The sequence below is a fragment of the Pogona vitticeps genome, chromosome 3, assembly GCF_051106095.1.
Source record: "Pogona vitticeps strain Pit_001003342236 chromosome 3, PviZW2.1, whole genome shotgun sequence".
Classification (NCBI taxonomy): Eukaryota; Metazoa; Chordata; class Lepidosauria; order Squamata; family Agamidae; genus Pogona; species Pogona vitticeps.
Window position 1 is genome coordinate 36,111,041 of NC_135785.1, and position 25,713 is coordinate 36,136,753.

General features: G+C 37.5%; 1 protein-coding gene across 1 annotated transcript in view; it reads left to right on the forward strand.

Annotated features, from left to right (window-relative positions):
• Positions 1-22,721, forward strand: part of SERPINE2 (serpin family E member 2) — a 34,272-nt gene extending 11,551 nt beyond the window's left edge. The window contains exons 2-9 of the mRNA XM_020795489.3: positions 7,676-7,949; positions 11,107-11,334; positions 12,873-13,070; positions 16,445-16,643; positions 16,740-16,840; positions 18,860-18,946; positions 19,520-19,603; positions 21,743-22,721. Coding sequence (XP_020651148.3) covers positions 7,694-7,949; positions 11,107-11,334; positions 12,873-13,070; positions 16,445-16,643; positions 16,740-16,840; positions 18,860-18,946; positions 19,520-19,603; positions 21,743-21,780 — 1,191 coding nt within the window. The 5' untranslated portion in view covers positions 7,676-7,693 and the 3' untranslated portion in view covers positions 21,781-22,721. The remainder of the gene's footprint in view (positions 1-7,675; positions 7,950-11,106; positions 11,335-12,872; positions 13,071-16,444; positions 16,644-16,739; positions 16,841-18,859; positions 18,947-19,519; positions 19,604-21,742) is intronic.
• The last annotated feature ends 2,992 nt before the right edge of the window (positions 22,722-25,713 follow it).

Here is a 25,713-nt window from a genome sequence, read left to right on the forward strand (position 1 = left end):
AGAATGTCTGCCAAAATCAGGTCAAATGAATGGTTGAAACCTTCAGTAGTCCAAGGCCAGTGCTTCATTGTGTAGAGCATCGTCTGTAATCAGGTGAAGCAAAAGGAGAATGAACACTATCTGGGTTTATGTAGTTTGCATAGCTGAAGCAGGGAGCAGAATTTGGATGTCTGGAAGTAGAATACCCCACATACTCTCTGTGTCTCTCTCTTTGGTGGGGAGCATACACTGCTCTGGCCAAGGCATCTTTATCTGTCACTTCAGCCACTTTGGCAGAAGAACTGTCTGATTTGCCTTGCACTGCTGTGTGGGCAGAGCTGTTGTCTTTGGCCAAAACCACTCACACAGAATGACACTTACTTGGCATGGAGTTTTACCCAGGCTGTTTCATGCAGTTTCATATCACGCTACAGCGTGGGCTACCTTGTAGATTATGCAGTGTGGTTTTTTCTCTCTCCTGTACTTGTGGCTTATGTCTGACTTAACACAGTCCTTCAGGGTTGGGAAAAAAGTCAGATTTTAGTTGCCAGCTTAGCATAAAAGCCACCACTTAACTGATAGGTGAAACTGTTTTGTTGTTTTTGTTTTGCTATCAGCATAAAACTTAATTCCCTGAATTTTTTTAAAAAAAATATATTGTATTTAAACAACTAAAAACTTCTGGCCTCTGAAAATGTTGCTCAGCTGCAATATTTTACTTGATTAAAGCTCTTTGGAATGTTTGCTCAGGATCTTGCATGTTTCAGTCTGCCAAAAAAGAGAGAAAACAGCTTGATTTTTAAAACATAGGAGAAATGGATAATTGTTTCTTAGATATTATTTGTGCTTGTTAAGAATAATAAATTCTAAGAATGATAAAATAGTGAACTAAAAAAGTATTAAATCAGAAGTAAGCTTGGCTAACAACAAGGCCAGTGGAGGTGATAGCATTCCAGTGGAATTATTTAAAATCTTGAAAGATGATGCTGTTAAGGTGCTACATTCAATATGTCAGCAAGTCTGGAAAACTCAACAGTGGCCAGAGGACTGGAAAAGATCAGTCAACATACCAATCCCTAAGAAGGGCAGTGCCAAAGAATGCTACAACTACCGTACAATTGCACTCATTTCACATGGCTAGCAAGGTTATGCTCAAAATCCTACAAGGTAGACTTCAGCAGTATGTGGACCGAGAACTCCCAGAAATACAAGCTGGATTCCGAAGGGGCAGAGGAACTAGAGACCAAATTGCTAACATGCGCTGGATTATGGAGAAAGCCAGAGAGTTCCAGAAAAATATCTACTTCTGCTTCATTGACTATGCAAAAGCCTTTGACTGTGTGGACCACAGCAAACTATGGCAAGTCCTTAAAGAAATGGGAGTGCCTAACCACCTTATCTATATCCTGAGAAACCTATACGTAGCACAGGAAGCAACAGTTAGAACTGGATACGGAAACACTGATTGGTTCAAAATTGAGAAAGGAGTATGACAAGGCTGTATATTGTCTCCCTGCTTATTTAACTTATATGCAGAATACATCATGCGAAAGGCTGGACTGGAGGAATCCCAAGCAGGAATTAAGATTGCTGGAAGAAATATCAACAACCTCAGATATGCAGATGATACCACTCTGATGGCAGAAAGTGAGGAGGAATTAAGGAACCTTGTAATGAGGGTGAAAGAGGAGAGTGCAAAAAATTGTCTGAAGCTCAACATCAAAAAAACTAAGATCATGGCCACTGGTCCCATCACCTCCTGGCAAATAGAAGGGGAAGATATGGAGGCAGTGACAGATTTTACTTTCTTGGGCTTCATGATCACTGCAGACGGAGACAACAGCCCTGAAATGAAAAGCCTCCTGCTTCTTGGGAGGAAAGCGATGACAAACCTTGACAGCATCTTAAAAAGCAGAGACATCACCTTGCCAACAAAAGTCCACATAGTCAAAGCTATGGTTTTTCCTGTTGTGATATATGGAAGTGAGAGCTGGACCATAAAGAAAGCTGACCGCCGAAGAATTGATGCTTTTGAACTGTGTTGCTGGAGGAGGATCTTGAGAGTCCCCTGGACTGCAAGGAGAACAAACCTGTCAATTCTAAAGGAAATCAACCCTGAGTGCTCACTGGAAGGACAGATCCTGAAGCTGAGGCTCCAATACTTTGGCCATCTCATGAGAAGAGAAGAATCCTTGGAAAAGACCTTGATGTTAGGAATGTGTGAAGGCAAGAGGAGAAGGGGACGACAGAGGATGAAATGGTTGGACAGTGTCATCGAAGCAACCAATATGAATTTGACCCAACTCCGGGGGGCAGTGGAAGACAGGAGGGCCTGGCGTGCTCTCGTCCATGGGGTCACGAAGAGTCGGACATGACTGAATGACTAAACGAATGAAGTGCTAAACATTTTTCTTCTGTTAGTGGTAACAACAAAGAAGAAGTTAGTGGTGGGTCAGACATCCTAAAGGACTGGCAAGTGTTGTGAAGGATTGGAATATTGTTTAAGGACAGGTTTAGAATAATAGATATTCCTGCATTGAAAGAGGAAGTCCTGAAAGCAACATGGCATACTTTGTAAATTAATTCTTCATTTTGTGATTGGCTTTCAGGACTTAAGTGGAGGAATCCTTTGAAGTTTGATGGAGTAGTTTCCAATACAAATTCATATCTAATCACTAGTTATTTGTAATATCCATTTTTGCACTAAGTAAACCAAGGAAAGTAAAAGTGTGGGGAGTTAAGAAAGAGGTGGTTAGTACCTTCAGGAGTTTCTGAATTATTGAGAGGTTTTTAAAAAACCTCGCAATAATTTACTGAATATTTTGTTCTTTTTTCTTTCAGCAAAGATAATTGCTTGAAGTCATTTGTTAGTAGAACAGAGTTTGCTGTGGAGAACATTCCTACATTCCCCAATCTTTTTATTTATTTATTTAGATTTATACCCCACCCATTTAATGAATGTGGCTCTGGGTAGGATGGGAAGATAACCTGAGGGAGAGGCACTCTGACAGGTAGCAAGGTCCTAAACCGTAAAGGGCTGTTAGCATCAATACCTTGAATTTGACCCGGAAGCATACTGGCAGCCAGTGCTAGTGAGCCAGGGGAGGTGAAATATGGTCAAATTTAAATGTAGCAGTGACCAGGCTGGCTGCTGTATTTTGCACTTCCAAACAACCTTCAAAGGCAGCCCCATGTAGAGAGCATTGCAATAGTCAGTCCTTGAGATTACCAACACATGAACCAGTGTTATTAGGGATCTCCTGTTGAGAAGGGGACGGAGGTGTACAATCTGCCTCAGATGGAAAAAAGCAGATTTGGCCACAGCCAGGATCTGTTTCTCCACTGAGAGGGCCAGGTCCAGAAGCACACCCAGATTTTGCACCTGATTCTCCAGGGGGAGTGTGACCCCATCAAGGTTAGGTAACAGCCCCCCCCTAACCGATCAGGATGCCCTCCCAACAACAGGATCATCATCTTGTCAGGATTCACTTTCAGCCTATTTGCTCTCATCCAGTCCATAACCACAGCCAGGCAACATTTTAGGGTCTATACAGCTTGCTGTACAGCTTTTGCAGCATCTTGTAACAACATATGATCCTGGAATTTGGGAAACCTTGGAAATACCATGGATATAGTATAGGGAATAGGCAGAAATCTCATATCATCCTTATGTGAATGGATTAGTAATTAGGCTGCAACCTAGTCTAGTGTTTAGGTTTGGTTTGCCTCTGTTTTTATTCTTGGAAATAAATGCCCGTAGTTATTTTACATAAAATGAATCTAACCAATAAAATTTGGCTGAGGAAGGCAAAGATAAGACTAGCTTGTTTATAGCAAATTCTGTGGTTGTGCATTAACTCTTCAGAATGTGATTGAATGCACTTGGCATTTCTTTCATAGTAAGGTAACTTTTGTTCACTTTGTTGATCTGCTCGTGGCCAATGTTTACTTAGTTTCTGGGAATTTGAGGGACCAAATACCTACACCTTCTAAGTGCAGGTGTCAGCACCTTCCAAGTGCTGGAGAAAGATGGCAGCTTCACATTTCCTTTAGGCCCAACTTTAAAAAAAAGTGAGCATAGCTAAGATTTTCTTAAAGTCTAGTTAGGAAGCTTGAAGTGTTCCTATTCAGTAGCTTTACAGCAAATTGAAATTTTATTCAACCAGACTATAGAGCATATTTGAGAGCTTCATATATATATATATATCACTTCACTTCAGGATTGCTTGTTTGATGTGTAAAAAAGTACTTTTTTCACTTTAAGGTTTTGTTTGGTACAGCACCCTAGAATAAATGTTTGCTAATTATGTAACATTGTGTTCCTCCAATACCGATTATTGAATCTATGAAACAGAAGTCTTCATAAGCTGTCCAGTACAAGGAAAGAAGGACATACAGTAGACATATCCATTGACATAGTGTAATACATTATATATTTATTTATTTAATTTATTTATTTGACTTTTATGCCGCTGGCACCCTGCAGGAGTATTGTAAAGTTATTGCTCATATGTCGTATAAGCTATTGAATTTCTGACAAAATTCATACTATATTATAAGCTGTATTGGATGATGGAAGCTCTGACATAATATTTTTATTTCTATGCCATATCTTAGGGTATATCACCTGGTTTGCAAAAAGGGTGAAATATTACAATGTGTGTATGAGACTGTGTATGTTTACAGTATGGACCTTAGCTTGACAGAAGCTGTTTGTAGTTATAAGTTTCCAGTGAAGAGTTTAGAAAACAATTTTGTCAGGAATATAAAATGTGAAAGCATTCAGAAAGAATAAAGTTTAGTTAAATTCTAAATTTAGGTAATTGGATCTAACATAATTTGTCATAATAATGATAGTGACTATCAGCACCTTTAGGAGTCTTATCCAAACAGTGTAGCATAATGGTTCCCTGGGATAACCCAGGTGTTCTTCGACTGCAGCTCTGAGAAACCCCTGCCAGCACAGATGTTAGTAAAGGCTTCTGGGAATTGCAGTCCAAGAACACCTAGGTTACCCAAGGTTGGAACCTCTGGTGTAGCAGCATTTTTTTTTCTTGGCCTGAGTTACCCTCTAAACATACAGACTTTTTTCTATGATGCATTTTTCCACAATTGTGGACTGTGTGAGAATAATCCCTTAGAAAACTCAGAACAGATTGAGTGGACATTTTCTACGCAGTCAGCATATGACATGATACTGCATCACAGAAAATCAGCTCCCACACATCTGCAGCTAGGTATGAAGGGCACATCACAGTTGTTACTTAGTCAGCAATTATCTTTGTTGCAATGAAGCAGCAAATTCAGATAGCACTTCAAGAAAGCATAAGCTACGTTAAATCTCACTAATAAGAGACTCAGTATGCAAAACAAATGCACTCACATCCTCCTATAATCTTCTTTTCCCCCTTCCTCTTTACTGAAGTTAAGTCTTTGATCTGTCCTGATCAAAGTCAATATGCATAGCTGTGGAAACAATTATATTGGCCCAACCTGCCATAGAGGTATCAAAGATGAGGCATTTATCAGGAAAAGGAGATGGCAACCATAATTCAGTGCTAACCGTGGTTGAACACATGGGGTTTCAAACCAAGACTTTGAAGAGTTCTCTCCATGGATAGCCAAAGTTGTTGGTTTTAGTTTCTCCAACATCTGAAGTTTTCAAATTTCAAGCTCTGTCCACCAGAGTATGAGTAGATTTGCCAGTTTTGGACAAGTCTTATTAAAACCAAACTGAAAAGAAACCTATTCCTAATTGTACTGAATAGTAAGTGCTTACTTGTATACAATGCAGAAGGTAACCACATTCCTTCATTTTTGATCCTCAGTTTGGATGGTAAACTGCCTCTCACTGAAGTGAAAAATGAAAAAGTCGAAGTGGGGAAATTATCCTTTTTATGGTGATTTTCCCCTGATTCTTCCCTCCAGATGTGTCCCCCTGCAATCATTGTTAAACAAGTTAACTGAGGAGTCAATCCAGTTGATTCGGAAACTGTCAGAGTCTAAGATGATCTGTTATAGGCAAAAAAGTAAGCTTATTTTTTCCCTTTGAGCAAACTCCCTCTTCTCAGATATGATAGAAAGTTCCTCCTATCAAAATTGCCTGTTCAGTTCTAAAATACAAAAGTAAAATAATGTATATTATGACTTAATTTAGTATTTTGATTACATCATTTGTAGACTAAGAATGTTAATATGTTTGTACATCTGCAGCATTTGGAAGTCCAAGGGATGATGCATTTTTCTGCCCGCTCCTCTGCAGTTGTACAGAAATCTAGGAGAAAAGGAGACAAGCTACTGTTAGAAACTTTTTCAGTCCTAACCTTTCTTTGTTCTACCACTGTACTGTCTCCTTTTCTAGTTAAGTGTTTGTATGTGGGATAACCAGATGATCTGGGAGAAAACAAGGAGCCTTTTGTTCGCCTGATAAATTGTACCAAGGCAGAAACTTCCTCTTAAAAATGTCCAGGAATGCACCATACATTGTTCAGATGTGTAAAATGATTGGCCACAAGCACAGCATATCGAAGACTAATGCTATAACTTTTCAATGTACATTAGCGATGGGGGTAGTAAAATTGCTTGGAGAAACAACAGCTTCTGGAATACTGTATACAGCATGGGCAGTTATAGTCAAAAAAGTTACATTCAGAAACTCTTAACAGTAGAAGGTATATGTAAACTCTTACCATCTTATTTACTCCTTATCTTGTAGTTTGTATAACTATGAGTAAAACAATGTTTTACTTTTTCTTGGATTTGAGACGAAGCAACAATATTGTAAAACCTGGTTAGGCTTTGACTAATACCTAAGCCTGACTTAGCAAGCAAATTAGGGTTTCCAAAACTAGACTGCTACTTTAAGTATTTCTTTCTCACACACTTCTTACATAGGCTAAAATCCAATAACAAGGTTAATGCAGATAGCATACTATAACTTTTCACAAGCAAAGTGAATGTGGATGTTATCTGTTGTGAACCCATTCATGCAACTCTCTATGCAGCAAATAATGCATGTACAGATCTCGTAACTTACAGACCACTGCCACAAGCTATACCGTGGGAGTTACACTGGCAGTAAGATTTGGGGCTATAATTAATATATAAGGCAGTAATGGGTTTTGTATATGTAACTGCATTGCCCAATTCTGCATGGTCAGCTGTAAAAGATTATGGAAACTGAAGTACAAAATATCTGAACAGCCAGAAGTTCCAAATAACTGTTATAAGAGGAACCCATTCCCCATGTGCTAAAACAATGAGATGTATGTTGGCAGATGTTATCATATGGAACCCTAAGAGCCTTTTCTGGCCTCAGATTCTGCATTACTTTCTAAATGGCAAGTGTACGGAATCTTATTTTATTTACTTCTGGGATCTTGTCCACAGCATGTCATACTGTGAGAGGATATGATCTCATATCCTCAGGAAGTGGGCTGTAATCCACAAAAGCTCATTGAAGTACATTGTTAACTCTTAAGGATGCCATGAGGCTTTGGTTTTTGTTTGTGTGTGTTTTGCTTCATTTTTCTTTTACATGGTGAAACAGAGTATTTAATTTGAATATGTGTGGAGCTACATGTCACAGCAAGTCACTTTAAATATTATATTTAACCAAGGTAACCAATTACAAATAAATGTGGTGGAAAACAGCAGTGATTCCAACCATTCATTAACTTTACTTTCTCCTTTTTAGATTGTCTTGGATTGAACCATGAACTGGCATTTCTCTCTTCTCTTTGCTGCCTTGGCTTCAACGTGTATGTGTTTCCCACCAAATCCGCTGTCTCTTGAAGAACTGGGATCAGACATTGGGATCCAAGTTTTCAATCAGCTGGTCAAAACCAGACCTAAGGATAATGTTGTGGTTTCTCCACATGGAATTGCATCAGTACTTGGAATGCTTCAGCTTGGAGCCGATGGGAAGACAAAGAAGCAGCTGACAACAGTCATGAGATACAGTGTAAATGGTCAGTTCTTCTGCTTTGTTGGCAAGCTTTGAGATCTTGATCAATCTCTGAAATAAATCTCAATTATATTGCAATTTTCTGTAATTGCACAAAGTGGAATCTTTATTCAGAACAGTGACTACTGTATTTGAGAACATTAAGCAGTTATCTTGGTCTAGTGCATATTAAATAGGTGGCAGTGAAGCTCTATCTCTCATATCAGAAAGCATCAGTGGTTACAGTACATTGAAGCTAAACACAGTAAGCTTCCAAAGCAAGTAGTATTCATTTTCATTGTCAGGGTTCTGTGGCAAGCATAAAAAGGTCCTCTTTGTGTGACTGATGTGTGTATTCAGATGCTGTTCAATTTAAAAAGCCCTGTATATAGTAAAAAATTCAAGCCGCATCCTTCTTGCTTGCTTCTTTATTGTTTTGAATTCCTTACTATGGTTATGTAGCCTTTCCAGAGTTCTTCATTTGTGCTCAGGATCTTGCTTTTTCCTACGCTCTCCTCCTGAAGTTGGCAGGTATCAACATTTTATTCCCCAGCCAGAAATACTCTCATGGCAGGAGTTTCCTGGACCTTGTTGCTTCCCTTAGCATGCTGAGTGTGCTTTGCAAGTGCTAGCACATCTGAATTCATCTTAGAGTACACGCAGAACTGTAAACTAGTTCATTCAACTGAAACTTTAAAAAAAAGATTGGGAACATTTCTCCATACTTACAGAAGTTAAAATACTGTGTGTAGCAAGTATGCTATCCCATTGCCTGCTTTTTTCTTTTAGGAATAAGTAAGTTACTCATATGAGAGGCTTTCTCTTAGCTGTGAATATTTGAATTTTTTAATGGAGTAACCTCCAGTACCACAGCATTTTATCTGTTTGGCTCTGTTCAAATAATCCAGCTCATACAGAAAAGTTTAAGCATATTTTATTAGATTTCTGGATAGCAGAACACATTCATGGTTGCATGGCAGTAGTTCTTATGAAAATGTATGCGTGCGTGCGTGCGTGCGTTTGTTTGTTTGTTTGTTTGTTTGTTTGTTTGTTTGTTTATTTATTTATTTATTTATTTATTTATTTATTTATTTATTTATTTATTTATTTATTTATTTAATCCTGCCCATCTAGTGCCAGGGCACTACTCTGGGCAGTTAACAACAATTAAAATACCACAACCGTATCAAGTCTCAAGATTTGAAGACCTCTAGTTAGAACATTGGGGATAATGCAAAGGTCTTTTTTATTGGTTTGTTACGTGATTCCAGAATTTTATTTGCAAGGCTGTGTGGTGTTGAAACCAAATCCGTAGGCACATCACTGTACCAAGATCCAATGGTGTAACACAGAATTCGGTGCTGGTAGAATTGAGATTGATCTTTCCTTTCTGTTTCAGCCCACACTGCTGTTAAACTTCTACTTCAGATGGTTTCCAAGAACTTCAGAGCAAGCTTTAGGATGCCTAAGAGGGAACGATGCTGTAGGAGTAGGAGTAGTTTGTTGATAACTAGTTGAAGGAGCAGGGCCCAGTAGAACTGTAACTTTTTATTCTGGCCCTATTTTCAAATTAAATTTTAGTGACTTTCCCAAGGATGGTTCATCTTCCCAGCAATTCCCTATTGGTTAAGTGCGTTGGTCCAGTCTCTTAGTTTAATACAGTGCTTAAACACTGCAGAAGAGACTGAAACATTAGAAGATAGCAATGTCAGTTCTTCCAGTTGTAAAATGGCTACAAAGTGTTATGGTTTTGGTTGGGATGTATCATAATGCTAAACAAGAGGGGAAACAGTATATCAGTCCCAACAAAAAACAAACTACAGTACATAAAATGGGATCCACACAAACCTAGAAGAAACAATAAAACAACATTTTCTCCAGTACTTACTGTGTCTAATGAGCAAATCTAAAACCTCTCCTAACCATAAAAATGTAACTGTGATGTATAGACCCAGCCATCACAACCAATTCAAATCAGAAATAGATACAATAATAAAAGAGGTTATTAACAGTACTTGATAATTTACAGGTACAGATTTCAAAAGAATGCCAAAAATATCACAATGTCTAATATTTCCTTGTTTTTGTGATTATGTGATAAGGGAGTGGAACCTAGGTGGGGAGGTAGGGTGACTCATGTTTTACCCTGTATATTGCCCAGAGTAGTGTGTGTTTATAAATCAGGTAGCATATAAATGAAACAAACATACAAATAAATAAACCCATAAGAACATTTACTTGAGAGAGGTTCTCTTTTTTAAAAAAATATTTTATTAATTTTCAATGAGACTAGGAGTTGGGCTGTGGATAAAAGGGGGTGGGGGGATAGGTAAGGACAGGGAAAAGGTACAGTTCCAGAGAATGAAAGGGTAAACACAGTTATGTTAAAAAGGGAAATCGCCCACTAAAAGAAAACAATATCACCATTTTTCCAGAATATCTGTGGTTAGTAATCTCTCCATTCCCTTGGACCCTGTCATTCTTTTTTATCTTATACTTTCCAATCCATATTTCAAATTCAATTATAAAACCGTTCTCATTTTTAAGACCTTATCTATAAAACATCCCATATATATTACTTAAGAGTAGGTTCTTAGGTATAATTGAAACTTTTCTTTAAATAACTATGCATCATATCATTGTTCTACTTAGGACAAAATTCCATGCATCTGATGAGTTGGGCTCTAGTCAATGAGTGCTTATGCCATAATGATTTTTAAAAAATCTTTAAGGTGCTGTAGTCCTCTCTGTTTTGCTGCAATAGAGTGACAAAGTTACTGATCTGTAACGTATGGCTTCTTGGCTGAAATCAGTAGTAAGTTGTGACTAGAGTAGCCCCATTGACTGCATTGTCCCTTTATCTTAGATATCTGCATGAATGTTTTACCATGTAGTCTTTGTATTTTCACTGTGATGTCTGAAAAAGCAAGCTTGTTCCACAGAAACTTACATTAATATATAATAGTTAATCTTTAAGGTGCTACAACATCTTTTTTTCCTTGCTTTGTGCTTTTTATTTTGTACTTCTTGCCCATTGAATCAGTGGAATTTGCAGAGGAATTGATTCAAAAGATCCCCACTGATGCAATGGCTCTGCTTTGGTTATTAATTACTACTGGATTTCAGCCACTCAAATGTGATTTTAAAAAAGCTCATTGGTTTTTGCTTACCTCTTGTATTAGGAGTTGGTAAAGTACTGAAGAAGATAAACAAAGCCATAGTCTCAAAGAAGAATAAAGATGTTGTGACAATTGCAAATGCAGTCTTTGCAAAGACAGGCTTGAAAATGGAAGTGCCTTTTGTATCCAGAAACAATGAAGTATTTCAGTGCAGTGTCAAGAACATTGACTTCGGGGACCGGCACACAGTCAGCGATACTATAAATCAGTGGGTTAAAAATGAAACAAAGGGTATGTGATGATAAAGCAGCTGGCTTGCATTTCTGCTTGTTACCCCTCCCTTTCTTGTTCTTCTCCTACTTGTTAACCTTCCTTCTTTTCTTCTATAGGACTAAATGTAATAAGTCACTTGGAGCAAAGTATTGACTGTTTTGATTTGTTCTGTAGAATACTATGGACATTAATAGTGCAGAGTAGTATAAATCTCTTAGGTCTAGCAATATTTCTTCCTCTGACATGTAATCCTGATGCCCTTATTATTACCACTCTGTTTCTTCTGTTCCTCTTGTAATGCCTTAATGAGACGTTCCAGATTCTTAAAAAATCAAAATTTTAAAAAAATGGAAAACATTTGGATTGCTTTTAGTTTTTCCTAGGTCATGTCTACTTATTTTTCAGTACTGTACATAAAACTAAGCTGAAATGTTCCAATTAAAGCAAACTTTTATTGTCTAAACTTGTGAAAAAAGGCATAGTGGAGCTGGAAAAGGTGCAGAAGAGAGCAACTAAAATGATGACTGGGCTGGGGCACCTCCCTTATGAGGAAAGTCTACAGTGTTTGGGGTTCTTTAGTCTAGAGAAAAGGTGCCTGAGGGGGGACATGATTGAGACAGGTTACAAGCCATAATGGGGATGTATAATCTCCAGGCTTTAAAGGAAGGTACCTCCAAATGCCACATGCAGGGGAGGGGAATCCTTCAGCCTTGAGAGACTATGGCAACATGCTCTGTATGGAGGGGAGACAGGTATCTTGTGTGCTCCTAGAGGCATCTGGTGGGGCGAATGTGAGATACAGGCAGCTGGACTAGATGGGCCCTTGGCCTGATCTAGCAGTGTTATGTTTTTATGTTCTTATGGAACACCTTCCCTAACTATATGCTGTATAATAATAGAATACTGATAATTCCCTTGTGGATATGTTGGCCAAGATTATAATCTCCATTCTAAAAGACCTTCTGTCAACTGTATCAACATGCAGGTCCTAGCACTGTGCTTTTCTTTTAAGTTTTCTCTGTTGATTGCTATTTAATTATATATGTCAGAGAAAAACTATATGAGTGGCTGGTAGGTAAAATAGTATGTGAGAAGTATGTAGGGAAAGGAAAGAACACCTCTGTAGCTTGCTGACTTCCTGCTTGTAAGTTTAATAATAATAATAATCTTAGAACTACAGGAAAGCACAATGGGGAATTAAATAACCTGAGTTATCCAGCAGTTCAGTGTTTCAATGAATTACTTAATATTACATTATGTGCTGCTATGGAAAAATATCAAATGCAACAGTAATACAAAAGGTCTATAGAAAAGGAGAGTAACTCCTCATTTTTGTAATGGTTTTTTTAAAGGGAAGGACTTTTGGGTGTGGGAATGGATACAGGCCATCAAGGTTTGGAGGTTGGTGTATGTGGCTGCCTTCCTGTAAAAGTTGCTTCAATTTTTTAAAAAATGCAGCTTGCAATCAAATTACATTTTACTCTTTCCTGCCTCCTATTGATTTAGGATTTTTTTTTGGTCTGATAATGAATAGGTTTCTCTCTTGTTGTTTTCAGGTATGATTGACAGTGTCCTATCTCCAGATGCTATTGATAGTGATCTGACCAGATTAGTGTTGGTAAATGCAGTGTATTTCAAGGGATTATGGAAGTCACGTTTTCAGCCAGAAAACACAAAAAACAGAGCATTTAATGGAGCTGATGGAAAGACCTACCAAGTGCCTATGCTGGCTCAGTTGTCAGTGTTCAGATGTGGTATGTTCAAGCATGGTGTTAATCTGTAGAAATGTAGAATTTTCTTTCTAGATTTGTTACATTCTAGCAAACATATTTACGTGGGGATGTATTTTATGAAATAATTAACTTCTATATTAAATCATTAGGTGAAAAAATACTGAATATAGCTATGGTAAAAATGGAACCTAATAGCTGGATGACTTGATATCTTTTAGAAGAGGGCTTAAACCGCAACATAGTTGCTTGGAAATAAGTTTTCTAGATGTTGCATATATATTCCATTCTTCCGGAGTTTATTGTAGTTAACAGTGGCAAACAGGTTTGTTACTGATTGACATATGATTCATATGGTATCCTTAATATTGATTTGCAGAATGAACCATTGGCAGTTAATGTTTCTTATTTGTTACAACTATGCATCAGATGAAGGTACCATGAACTATACATGGAAGTAAGTGTATGTATGAGAAAGAGACAGAGAAGGAGGAGGAGGAACTGTAAATATGGCTAATGCCTAGTCATAACTGGTGCAAGTTCCTAGGAGAGGCCTTTAGGACAAATGATGGTTGGGCGAGAGAAGGTTTCAGTACTCTTAATAACCACAATCATGGATTCAACAGTTATCTCACTGAGAAGATACTGCAGTAATGATGAACATATTTCCTTCCTTTGGTAGATTTTGCTGTTACAGTTTGCTTTGTAGTGGAATTCACTCTTAAAGCACCATCTTCCCCTGTCTGTTGCTTCCCCTTTACTGAAGAAGGCAGATGAAAGAAATGGAGGATGCCAAACTTGTAGACACCCAATTTTTTTTGCATTCAGAATTCATTCTGAGTGAGACTACACTGTCTGTTTCCCCATGCAAAATGTAAGTTGCCTTGTGAATATCAACAAGCAGAGTTTGGCATTTTCATTCTTCACAGGAGTATAGTACTGACAAATCTGAGCTTTTCACATTTCTGAAGAAAAGTGGCAAGTATTTATGGTAGATTGAGGGAGAGCCCCGATTACATAGTATGTGTTAAACAAATATAGAAAATTAATGAGTGATTTGTAAGGCATTAATAGATAAAAGTTTGGTAAAGTCATCCTGATTGTGGTGATTTTGGGTAATTAAAGACTCCCCCCAACATCCTACAGCCCCCAGCATCTTCTTGACTATGAAAGGGTTTCTGTGGGAGCCCTGGAACTTTCAGGGGAGAAATCTGAAATATTTTCTTTCTGAAAAATTGCCATGGCTGACACGTTACTAGTCTAATGCAGTGCAACTTATGGCAAAGGGATTTCAGTCAATGTACAACCATTTTTAAATATTGATTGTTTGGACAGATACAAGCTGTTTCACTGATTATCACAATGATTATTCACAATGATTATCAAAGAAAGATAAAGAAATATATGGAAAAACCACCTTACTGTGCACATCACAGCAAGCTAGAAAGCTTTGCTTTATCATATAGATTGGTGCATGGTTCCGGATCCTTGTGTTTCTAGTGGAAATGGCTAAACAAACATAGACCTTGAGTCTGGCTTGTTTAGCATGATGTGTGGACCTGGCAGCAGCCGGTACTTTTGCTTGTTTTTCCCCACAGCAACCAAGAGAAAGAAACCATAGAACATAGCATTGATTATTTCTCCACCTTGTTGAGGGACCTGGCCTGCTGGTTGCTGCTGGCTTTGCATGTCCACAGTAAACAGACCATTGGCTGGAATCAATGCTTTGTTTACCTGTGCCAGATGCAAGCAGTGCTGAGCAGGCATCTGTAAGCAGCACACACACTGAGTTCCAGTGGGAAAAAAACTTGCCATCATTCTGTAGAAAGTACCACTTTCATAATATAGAGAAACCAGTATGGAAACCAACTTAGTTTTTCCATTAATATTTTATATAGGTTTCATTAATGTGCTAATTTTGATGGTCAGTAAAGCACTTACGTGTAATTGTTATTAGTATAGTGTTGAATTTCCAGTTAAGCTATTGGAATATGCCTGGTTTGGTAGCATGTTTATTATACATTTGGCACAGTTGTGTTTAACAATTTTCAGAGAGGTTACCATATTAGTATATTTCAGCAAAAACAAACAACCAAAGCAATTTGAATATTTGTGCATTGCCTTAGCCAAGCCAGTTGACATCTTTTGCAGAGTTCCTGCAGGAATCTAAATTGGCTGAGTGTTTAAAGCCAACTAAAAGGAAAGTCAAGAATAGATGTTCCCTGTGAATCCCTTTCTACTCTGATGATCCTATTGAAGATGTAATTCCTACTCATTATCTTAGGACAGTTACAATCTCCTTATAGTATTAACTCTAAATCTGACCAAGACAAAGCAACACAACAGTTCCTTGTATGCTATTGTATCCTTGGAACAAAGGAAAAGCCATTTGCTATGCCTGACAGCTGTGGAACTAAAAGAGGACTCTTGAGACACAAGAGAGTTATATCAAAGTCTACAAATTGCCAAAATTTAATGATCAAAAGGGATCACCCACACAAAACAAGACTAGTGTGGTCTGAGTATGCTCATTGACCATAGAACTGATTGCTGTATAGCAAGATATAGGTTGCATGCAACATGAAGTCTTAGTTGTGCAGTCACTCAGCTTATCTCAGACTTTTTGTTGCTGACTTAGTAAAATGTCTGTGACACTTGCTGAGTGCCCTATAAACTTTTTTGGTGTTCTCAGAATATCTGATTCATGGGAAGAAGCTGTCCTGTTTTCTTTGAAAACTTCATAGAGACAGTTGGCATAGCTTGACAGGTTTCAGAACATTTCTGATTTTGTATTCGAGAAGGCTTTCACGGCCGGGATCTAATGGTTGTTGTGGGTTTTTCGGGCTCTTTGGCCGTGTTCTGAAGGTTGTTCTTCCTGACGTTTCGCCAGTCTCTGTGGTCGGCATCTTCAGAGGATTGGAGTAGGACAGAGTTCCTGCTCCAGTCCTCTGAAGAAGCCAGCCACAGAGACTGGACAAAAGGGGAGATGCTATCCTCTGTGGCTTGGTATTCTTCACTGCAGAATGAAATGGAGGGCAGGTAAGCAGCTACATAAAAAAGGAACAGAAACAAGTTAGGACCCTGTAGGAGGTTGTAAAGTGGGAGAAGGAAAGGGAAAACATTATTTCTGTCTGTCCTTCCTGCAGTGTCCTTCTGAATCCCTAATTTTCTTTTTCTCCCTATGGTTGTGGAGAGCTGTGGTGTAGAATCAACTGGAAATCTGGCAACAGAAAAGCTTTGGAAACTCAGTTCTCTTTCTTTACAGCAATCAAATTTGATTTAACAAATATTTATTCTAGAGTCATTAACCAGCTTGCTATTAAATCAAAGCTAAATGATTTGTTATATCTTATATATTTTCCCCTCTTCCCTTCTCTCTCTCCCTCTCCCCCTTTTAGGTACAACAAGTACTCCTAATGATTTGTGGTACAATGTTATTGAGTTGCCGTATCATGGTGAAAGTATCAGCATGTTGATTGCTCTGCCCACAGAAAGTACAACTCCTTTGTCTGCTATTATTCCTCACATTAGCACGAAGACTATACAGAGCTGGATGACAACTATGGTACAAAAGAGAGTACAGGTTATTTTACCAAAGTATGTGCCGTTTTTCTCATTCCATCTGATACAGGGAAACTCTGAATGAAAAAATTATGAATTTTTGACTGAGTGATTTTCTGTTGTGCCCACCAGGTTTACAGCAGAAGCAGAAACCGATTTAAAAGAACCTCTAAAAGAACTTGGCATTCGAGATATGTTTGATCAGTCAAAGGCAAACTTTGCAAAAATAACAAGTGAGTTCTATTTTTTGCATATGGTGTCCTAGAACCATAGATTTGCAGTTGGATTATCAAGATTTTACCCATTATAAGTAGAGCATGCTAAAATATTGTACACGAACTGGTGCTTAGAACAGATACATGGATATTTTTAAATCCTGGATTTGTGGGTTGGAATTGGGAATGGACAGTTGTGGCCCTCTAAATATTTTTACCTACAATTGTTGTAATCCCTCAAACTTTGCTGACTAGGGCTTATTATATAGGCCAAAAGGGGTCACTGTTGCCAACCTTTGCCAACCTTTAAGTAACAGTTTAATAAAACATATTGACCAGTGTGGCAGTATACTTCAGTTTTTCGTAAATAATCTTTCTTTGTCATGAAGGGAAAGATGTTTCTAAAGATGCTTGCCCCTACAATATTAGGTAGTTGGTTTTATGCATGTAATCAAGATACTGCATTTGAAATCTTGTTTCCCTCACATAAGTAAAAAATACTTAAAAGTAGTGACATTATAGGTTCATCTTAATAGAAATCCATCAAAGTATGTGTTTTATATATAGGTGGTTTGAAACACTGTACTTGAGTTTGTTTTTCTTTCCTGTGAAATGAAAAAAAGAAAGCTTGTTTTTGAGAAATAATGCACCCTTTGCTCACAATGATGTATGCAATGCTTTGTTTATTGTAGTAGCAGCTGAAAAACATTGGCACTGCATGCCAGGAGGTTTGTAGCACTTAATAAATTGGATGGAAGTTTGTGTTCTCTGCATTAAAAGCAGTGATGTTGCCACTGCAGTAACTTAAGAAGGCACAAGAAGTATGCTTAACTAACTTCATCCTTCCCCAGCTTTGTAAGGCAGAGTTGGACAAAAACTTCTTTTTAACACAGAAAGATTGGAAGGTAGTACATGTGATATCAGTCCTTAAAAATGGGTCCCCCAGGGGAAGGGAACTAAGAAATTATAGGCTGTCAGCCTATAGTTTGCCCTGATACAAGGCTTTACACTAATAATTCTTAACACATTATAAGAATAATTCTTGGTGAAGAAATATCTCATGGCTTCTGCAAAATAATTTGTGCATCACCAGTTTGTAAATTGGGGACAGCAACTTGTAGCCACCTAGATTTTCTTTGGCTACAGCTGCCATATACCCATCAGCTCTAGCTAGCATTGTTGTTATTTAGTCATGTCCGACTCTTCGTGACCCCATGGACCAGAGCACGCCAGGTCCTCCTGTCTTCCACTACCTCCCGGAGTTGGGTCAAATTCATGTTGGTAGCTTCCATGACACTGTCCAACCATCTCATCCTCTGTCGTCTCCTTCTCCTCTTTTCCTCACACTTTCCTAACATCAGGGTCTTTTCCAGGGAGTCTTTTCTTCTCATGAGATGGCCAAAGTACTGGAGCCTCAGCTTCAGGATGTGTCTTTCCAGTGAGCACTCAGAGTTGTTTCCTTTAGAATGGATAGGTTTGTTCTCCTTGTAGTCCAGGGGACTCTCAAGAGCCTCCTCCAGCACCACAATTCAAAAGCATAGCCAGTAGTAAAATAGAATGGTTACATCTGTAAGAGCACAGGTTGTCCACCCTTTATATAGATAGTGATGATCCAGTAGATAGTGCATAATATTACTTATATGCCATACTCTCAGACAGGCCACCCTGCTGTTTTTGTTCTTAGCACCAGAGGTCTGAAAGAAATATTTATATATATAGTTTCCTGCAGCCTTTTAGACATAATTTTCATTCTACTGATTGCTTTCATTATTTTTTTATGATGTTTCCTTTCAATTCCTTTCTTATATTCTAGTATGTATTTCAATTTGTTCTTGTACTTTCTTTGGGATATCACACTGGAGTAGTATATTTCATTGTTTTTAGCATTGTGATACTTTAAAATATATCTTTAATAGCAGTAACTACTTAAAATCAGGCTTTGTATCAGTTTCATATTGCTTTGGCTTTTTAAAAGTGAAGTGAATTTGCTTCTCTGAGGAATATAACATGTGGATCTATTATGTTCAACTTCAACAGGAACAGAAAGCATTCATGTATCACAGATCTTGCAAAAAACAAAAATTGAAGTTAGTGAAGATGGAACCAAAGCTTCTGCAGCAACCAGTGAGTATTTGATTGTTTCGTCCAAACCAGCAGTAATACATAAAAAGTCTAGCATTATTTTTGTTTTCTCTATTTAATCAATTTTAAAACATGTGCTAGTAAACTGATTTAGTCCCAACTAAGATTAAACACGTAAATCAATTGCTGACTTGTAAGTAAACACTTAAGTAAATCTCATTGCCTCAATGGGTTGCACTATTTGGAACTAGCAGCGGACTACTAGCCACAATCAAATTGTTACTGCAAGCCAGAATAATTTGACAGACTTCAGAAAAGCACTCATGAATCACCGTGTCCCTGAAGTCTAATTTATATGTACTTTTCAATAAAGAAAAATCAGCCTAAAGCAATGAAGGTTGGACGCTAATCTAAGAAAGGATACATTATGGTTGGCGTCATTTGCCAGGTCATTTTACCTGATTACAATATACAGTATTCCAAGAATAACATGTTTAGTCTTTGTAATAAGGAATTAAATGTTGCTTGGAGAATAAATGTATTAAACTCTCTGATTCAGTTGGTACTAGTTTATCAGTGTAAAGTGACTGATGATTCTGTTTTTGTTTTTCCAAGCTGCAATTTTAATAGCCAGGTCGTCACCCCCTTGGTTCGTAGTAGATAGACCGTTTGTATTCTTCATACGACACAATCCTACAGGTAAACAGTGTTGCTTAGTTTCTTGTTGACTTTGTTCTTTTTAGAATGGATAAATGCAAACAGCATTTCCCAGGAGACAGATGCCTGAAGCTAGAAATAAACATTTCAAATTTGCTGTCTTGTTCTACAAAATACGGGTGTGAAAGACCTCAGTTCTATATTGTGCATATGCCATTTCTTCCCTTAAAATGAAGAGCAGTGTGCAGCTGTGCAGGATTTCAACACTCAGAGGTTGTTGCCAGCAATTAATAGCCCCTCTGTTTCACCAGCATATTGATTAGCTCATCTACATGTATGATGTATGCTGGAGGTAGAAGTGCCAGCACTGTGGAAGGAGAAGACTTCTGGCATCATTTCCCAGACATGAGCAGCTTAGGACATCAAAGGAACATTATGCGATTCTGAAGAAGGTTGCTGGCCATTTGTCAAAACACCCATCTTTTTCCTTTGCTCTACTTCTCAGCTCTGCTTTTCCTCTAATTGATATTCTAGGCCTAGCATAAGCTAACTGCTTAGGGAAAATGATTCAGAAGGCGATTGGAGTACTACAACATCTTAATTAAATCTATATGCAGTCATCTTATCTCTGTTTGCTCCCTACTCCTTGCAAAAGGCAGGTTGAAAACAACACGTGTGAAAAAACAGAATATTTTTAAAATGCCATAATCATCAATATATAGAAGTGTCATACTTTCAGTAGATTTTCTAGCAGTGCTTCAGTGAATGGCAAAATGCTTCTTAGAAAAGATGGGCTTCAGGGGTTATATTTTTTCAAATGAGAAACTAGACTTAAAAGTAGCACACTTTATATAGCCAGACTGAAACATTCAGGAAGTCACCAAACAATGTAAGGATACCTTTGATAGTACTTCATAGCATTGACATTTTAATTCAGAATGTATTCTGAATACATACTTCATAGAAACTTTTTTTTCTAGTAGTGAGTTATAGGTGAAATAGTCTGGGTTTCAGGGTCATGATGATTTTGTCCTAAAATCTACTTAATTTGGTTGTTCATTAAAATGGTTTTTTAATGTAGCTGTGAAAGTACTTTACTGCCAGTAGTAATTTTCAGTAATTAAAAACTTCCTCCCTATGTCCTGTGTTGTCCCCCCCATGGGCTCCTGATAATGAAAGGGATTGTGCAGGAGTGGTGGGTGTCTTGAGGCGGAAGTAGAAGATACTTAATTTCCATCATCAGCTGTACATCTTTTTCTTACACCTGCCTGAAGAGTCATTTCTTGTCAGCCAGGCTTTTCTTTAGTGGTGGTCTGTCTAATAAGGCTTTTTAAATGGGAGGTTTTGTATTTTTGTTGTTTTAAAATCTATTTTATTAATCTTTTTATCTTAATGTTTTGATGTAATGTTTATTTTTAAAAAAATATTTGTAGAACTTACTGTTTTTAGATTTCAGATATTGTCTTTTTAACTATGTAAGCTGCCTTTGGTTCTTTTTAAAGAGAAAGGCAGGGTAAAAATATTTTAAATAAATTGAATAAGTAAATTTACCATGTAACTTTTGGGAGCAGGATTTTAGCCAGAAAATATTAACCACTTTTAATCTGCATTGGATATTTGCTGTTTAATTGTGTGCTTTCCACCTGAAATATTAGAACTTTAAAAGTGCTTAAATTTCCTTGAAACATTGTGTATGCTTACTTAGGAAACATTAATTTAGCAATTGGCCAGAACTGGTAATTTATACTTGTACAAGGGAAATTATGTGAGTCATGGCAGCAAATTGTCATTTATTAACAAGATACTGATTGCTTTACTAAGCACACCCCTCCCCAAACACCTTATGAAAAGGTATGTTTTGCCCAATGGTTTCTAAACTTCTTCTATAAATTTTGTGGTAGCTCCTTTCACAATGCTCCAGAAAGATACTAGATGGAGTATTGTGGAAGATTAAACCTGAGGCTGGGTTACAGTTTGACAGCAGCAGCACCATAACCCTTGAGGGCAGATAAAGTAGTTGTGCTGATGCAGATTTCTCTGCCTTTTGAGGATCTGGTTAAAACTTGCTGTCTAATTTAAAGTTTTCTAACCTCACTGTATTGGAGGTTTGTTTTATTTTGTTAAAAAATCAGATATTTGTGAATTTATATAATATGTCCAATAACATTATTTCTTATTCAGGTGCAGTTTTGTTTATGGGACAAGTCAACAAACCTTGAACGTGAGAAGATTTTTTCCTTCTGAAGCAACTTTAAAGATTGATGCCCTTGTTCTGTTATATATTTTTGTACACTATTCTTTGGCTAGGAACTAGCTTTTGAGTGTGGTTGGTGAATTAGGTTTTGAAAAGGAGTTAAATATGTCTGGGGTTCTTTGTGAAAAGTTAAATGCCTTCTTCAAACCAGTTTAAGATTCTTAAAAACTACTGATTTAGACCCCTGTGCTAATAATTTTTAAAATTTTGTTCCAAGTATTTTGTTCTGTGATTTGAGAAGTCTTTAACCAGAGTTGGAACTAAAGGGACAAGTTTGATTTTTGTTTGGTTTGTACATGCCCTTCTACTACTGCTATTGCCAGTGGAGTAATCTGATGAGGCATTGCCTTTAGAAATAAATTTAATGCTTTAGCCAATTTATTTTATATTGTGCATGTATGCTAAGATTTAAACAACTAATGTCCCGATTAACGCGTTTGCATTGGTGTAATGTAAACTTGTCCTTGCTAGTCTACACTTTCTATGGATTTAAATTTTATATTTTTTGTACAAAGGAGAAAAATAAAAAGCATTATGAACAGATGAAAAAAGCATAGTGTCAAAGTAATCTTGGTGGCAAATATTTCAGATAGTTAAATATGAACTGAGCTGCTGAGTGGAAGTTCTGATGGAATTGTGCTGTGCTTGCCTAAGTGGTAATCAACTCCTGCAAAAATGACGTGCAGTGTAGAATACCTCTGTTCAGTCAATACAGTATTCTGAAATGTTCCGAATTGTAGTATAACTACTGAAAAATCATGTCTTGTCATCTCTCCCTGTAACCCATGTGTACGTTAAAAACAATCTGTAGACTCATACATGACTAATGTAGTACCATGTTAACTGTGGAAGAAATTTCTGTTACTTGGACATTGAAGCATTTTTTATAAAATAACAAACCACTGAGTTTTGCAGGCTGTTGGCTCTGTTGATTTTGTGTATACTCTGAAAAGGAGACATCTTCTCTGTTTGCTAAATGAATCTTTAACAGTTCCAGCTGAGACACAATACTTTACTTGTAGTTCTTGAGATATGCTAGGATCATTAGGAAATTGCTGTATTATACTAAGTCAGACAATTGTTCCCTCTTGTTCAGTATTGTCAGCTCTCACTGGGTTGACTTTTTACAGGGATTCAGGTAGGATGGTTTCCCAGGTTTAGCTGGAGATAATTGATATTCCCTTGTGGTTTCCTTTGCAAGTGCTCATCAGTCTGACCTTACTAAGATTCTATAACCAGACAAGGTGTTTTCTGGGTGGAGTCTCCTCCAAATTTCACATGTTCATAAGGCATATTGTCTCTTACGGTAGGGATGTGTACTACGAAAGGCTAGTGTTTTCTATCTTCCATATAAAATGAAAGAAACTTCATGTGCAGTCTTCATGGTAGCCAACAGTGTGGAAGGATCAATAATGTATCGTGTTTAACAGAAAAAGGTTGACTTTCAACACAGATTTCAAATGTTACAGCCTTCTAATGGTTATATTCATTTAAAGTATTTGGTGGTTCTTCCCACTTTCCTCCATATGCATTCAAGGCACAATAGAAGAAGGCATACAGTGTTGATTAGCCTGGTAGGTAAAAAGAATTTGTAAGATCATTACACTTGTCTGCCAGTTGCTTCATGACACTTGGAATGGGAACATCGGAAGCAGAACAGGTGAGCCATTGAGAGGGCACTGAACTACTTTCAGAGTAGCATAGGATTTGATAATTGAACATGTCATATTACTTGATTACAACTGCACGCTGTGTGCAATGTATTGCTGGGGGTCTATTTAAAATTTTATCTGGATTTTTCTGAGGATCTGGGCTCATTAAATAGCAGCTGTATTACATCAGCTACCAAATGCCAGCCCAAGTGAAATTGGCTTAGAAAATTATGTTACAAATTGCAAATGAGAGTGAAAGGAAGACTAGTCTCCAAACTCACAATGTGCAAGTACACAGTTATTGCCAGGAACACTTGGTTTTAAACTGAAACATGGACACACATTTAAATTAAAGTTCTAGAAATGTTTACTTTATAGTTTAACCTAACAACATTACATAAGCTAGTGGGTCCATTCTACAAGTGAAAATTAAGCCTAAGGGAACCTTTGTCATTAACTACCCAGTGAATTCAGGTGTTAAAACACTAGAAGTTGGATTTCCAGGCCAAATTCTAATGTTACTGACTTTCCCACATGGGTTCTAATTATACTTTTTTGTTTTGTTTTTTCTTTTTCGCTTAATCTCCTTTTTTTGTTATGGTGACCTTTAGGTTTGTGGACTTATTCACCTGCCACTAACTACCATGTTTCTAAATAGAGTGCTATGTGTTTCATTCTTCAAATAAGAAATTATGTTAAGCACAACATGGAGAGAGCTTATACTAATTGGTGCAGAGATTCTGTATGATAGTTATTCCAAACGATCCTGTTATTCCCCATATCTAACATATTTTGTTAGCAGAAGTCTGCTTGAAGATGGTTCAGCTTTTTGTCGCTTGTTAGCGTCTCAGGACCATTGAGTTGCCGTCTTAATAAGACCAGATAGGCGGGATAGAAATAAAATAAATAAATAAATAAATAAAATAAATTAAACACTCTGAACCCATCCATACTGATACTGCTAGTATATATAGGAACCTGGCCTTGAAGTCTCTTGCATTGTATTTAAATCTATAAAATGTAAAATTCAAATACATCTTTCAAATGAGGTGCAAACTGATGTCACACTGTTTTAGAGGCTGACTATAGGACTGTTTAGCCTGCTGTTTGGAGCACTGCAGGGAGGGGCTGATGCACTCTTAAAGAGGGCGATCACACGTCTTTGCTAGAGCACACTTGCTCTCCCCCAGAGTGGCCCCATCCTCACATTTCTGGCCCCTGTTAAGGGACTGCTGCTTTTCTCATGTGGGGGTGGGATAATTTTGGTTCATAAGCAGCCTGCACTAGATTGCTCCCTGCTGCTGCTAGTGTAGTCAGACCCTTAAATAACATGTAATCTGCTAGCCTTCATGGATCAATGTCCACTTCCTCAGGCTTGCGCTGGTGTCTTGTTGCTAATGCAGAGAAATCAAAATTCCCAAAAGTTCATGATAGTTGGTTGTACAAGGCTTGAGCAAGTGGACTTTGATTCAAGAAAGCTGGCAGATTGTATATATTTTAAACTGACTTAATAAATAATATTGTCTAACTTGCTTTGTAGTAAATAACGTTTTCTGAGATTTGATCTGGGAGTTTTAAAAAATGGTTACAGCACCATCTTGTGGGCAAATCAGATATGATATGGAATAAAATTTTACTACTTTCTCCAATGTCTTGTCTTTCACATAATTTAGTATCATGTAAGCTATTTGAGTCAAACCACCTACTGAATGCAGGAATCCAAATCAAAGTGTATCTGATAGACTGTTGTGTAATTTTGTTGGAAATACCTCCAGCATTGCAGCACTCACCATCTGAGGCAATTGGTTTCTTTGTCGTATTGCTCTAACAGGCAGGCCATTTTTCCTGATAGTTAACTGAAATCTAGTTTCCTTTAACTTCAGCCCGTTATTATGTGCCCTGCACTTTGGTTTGAGAACAAACCTTTCCCCTCCTCTGCATGACAATCTTAAAATTTTTGAAGAGTGCTGGTTTCCAATTCCTTGATGACCTTTGTTGCCCTCCTCTAAACTTGCTCCAGTTTGTTTTTTTTTTTTTTAATTATATATTTTATTATTTTTTTATAACATATATACCTACAAAGACAAAATACAAAGCAGGAACCAAAAGACAAACCAGAAATACCTACAAATCAGTAACACAGACAAACAAACAAAACAATACAAAACTAAACAAAACACACCATGGGGAGGCATTTCCCATACCAGCTTAGCTATTATATAAAACTTCTAACTGCAGAAATAATA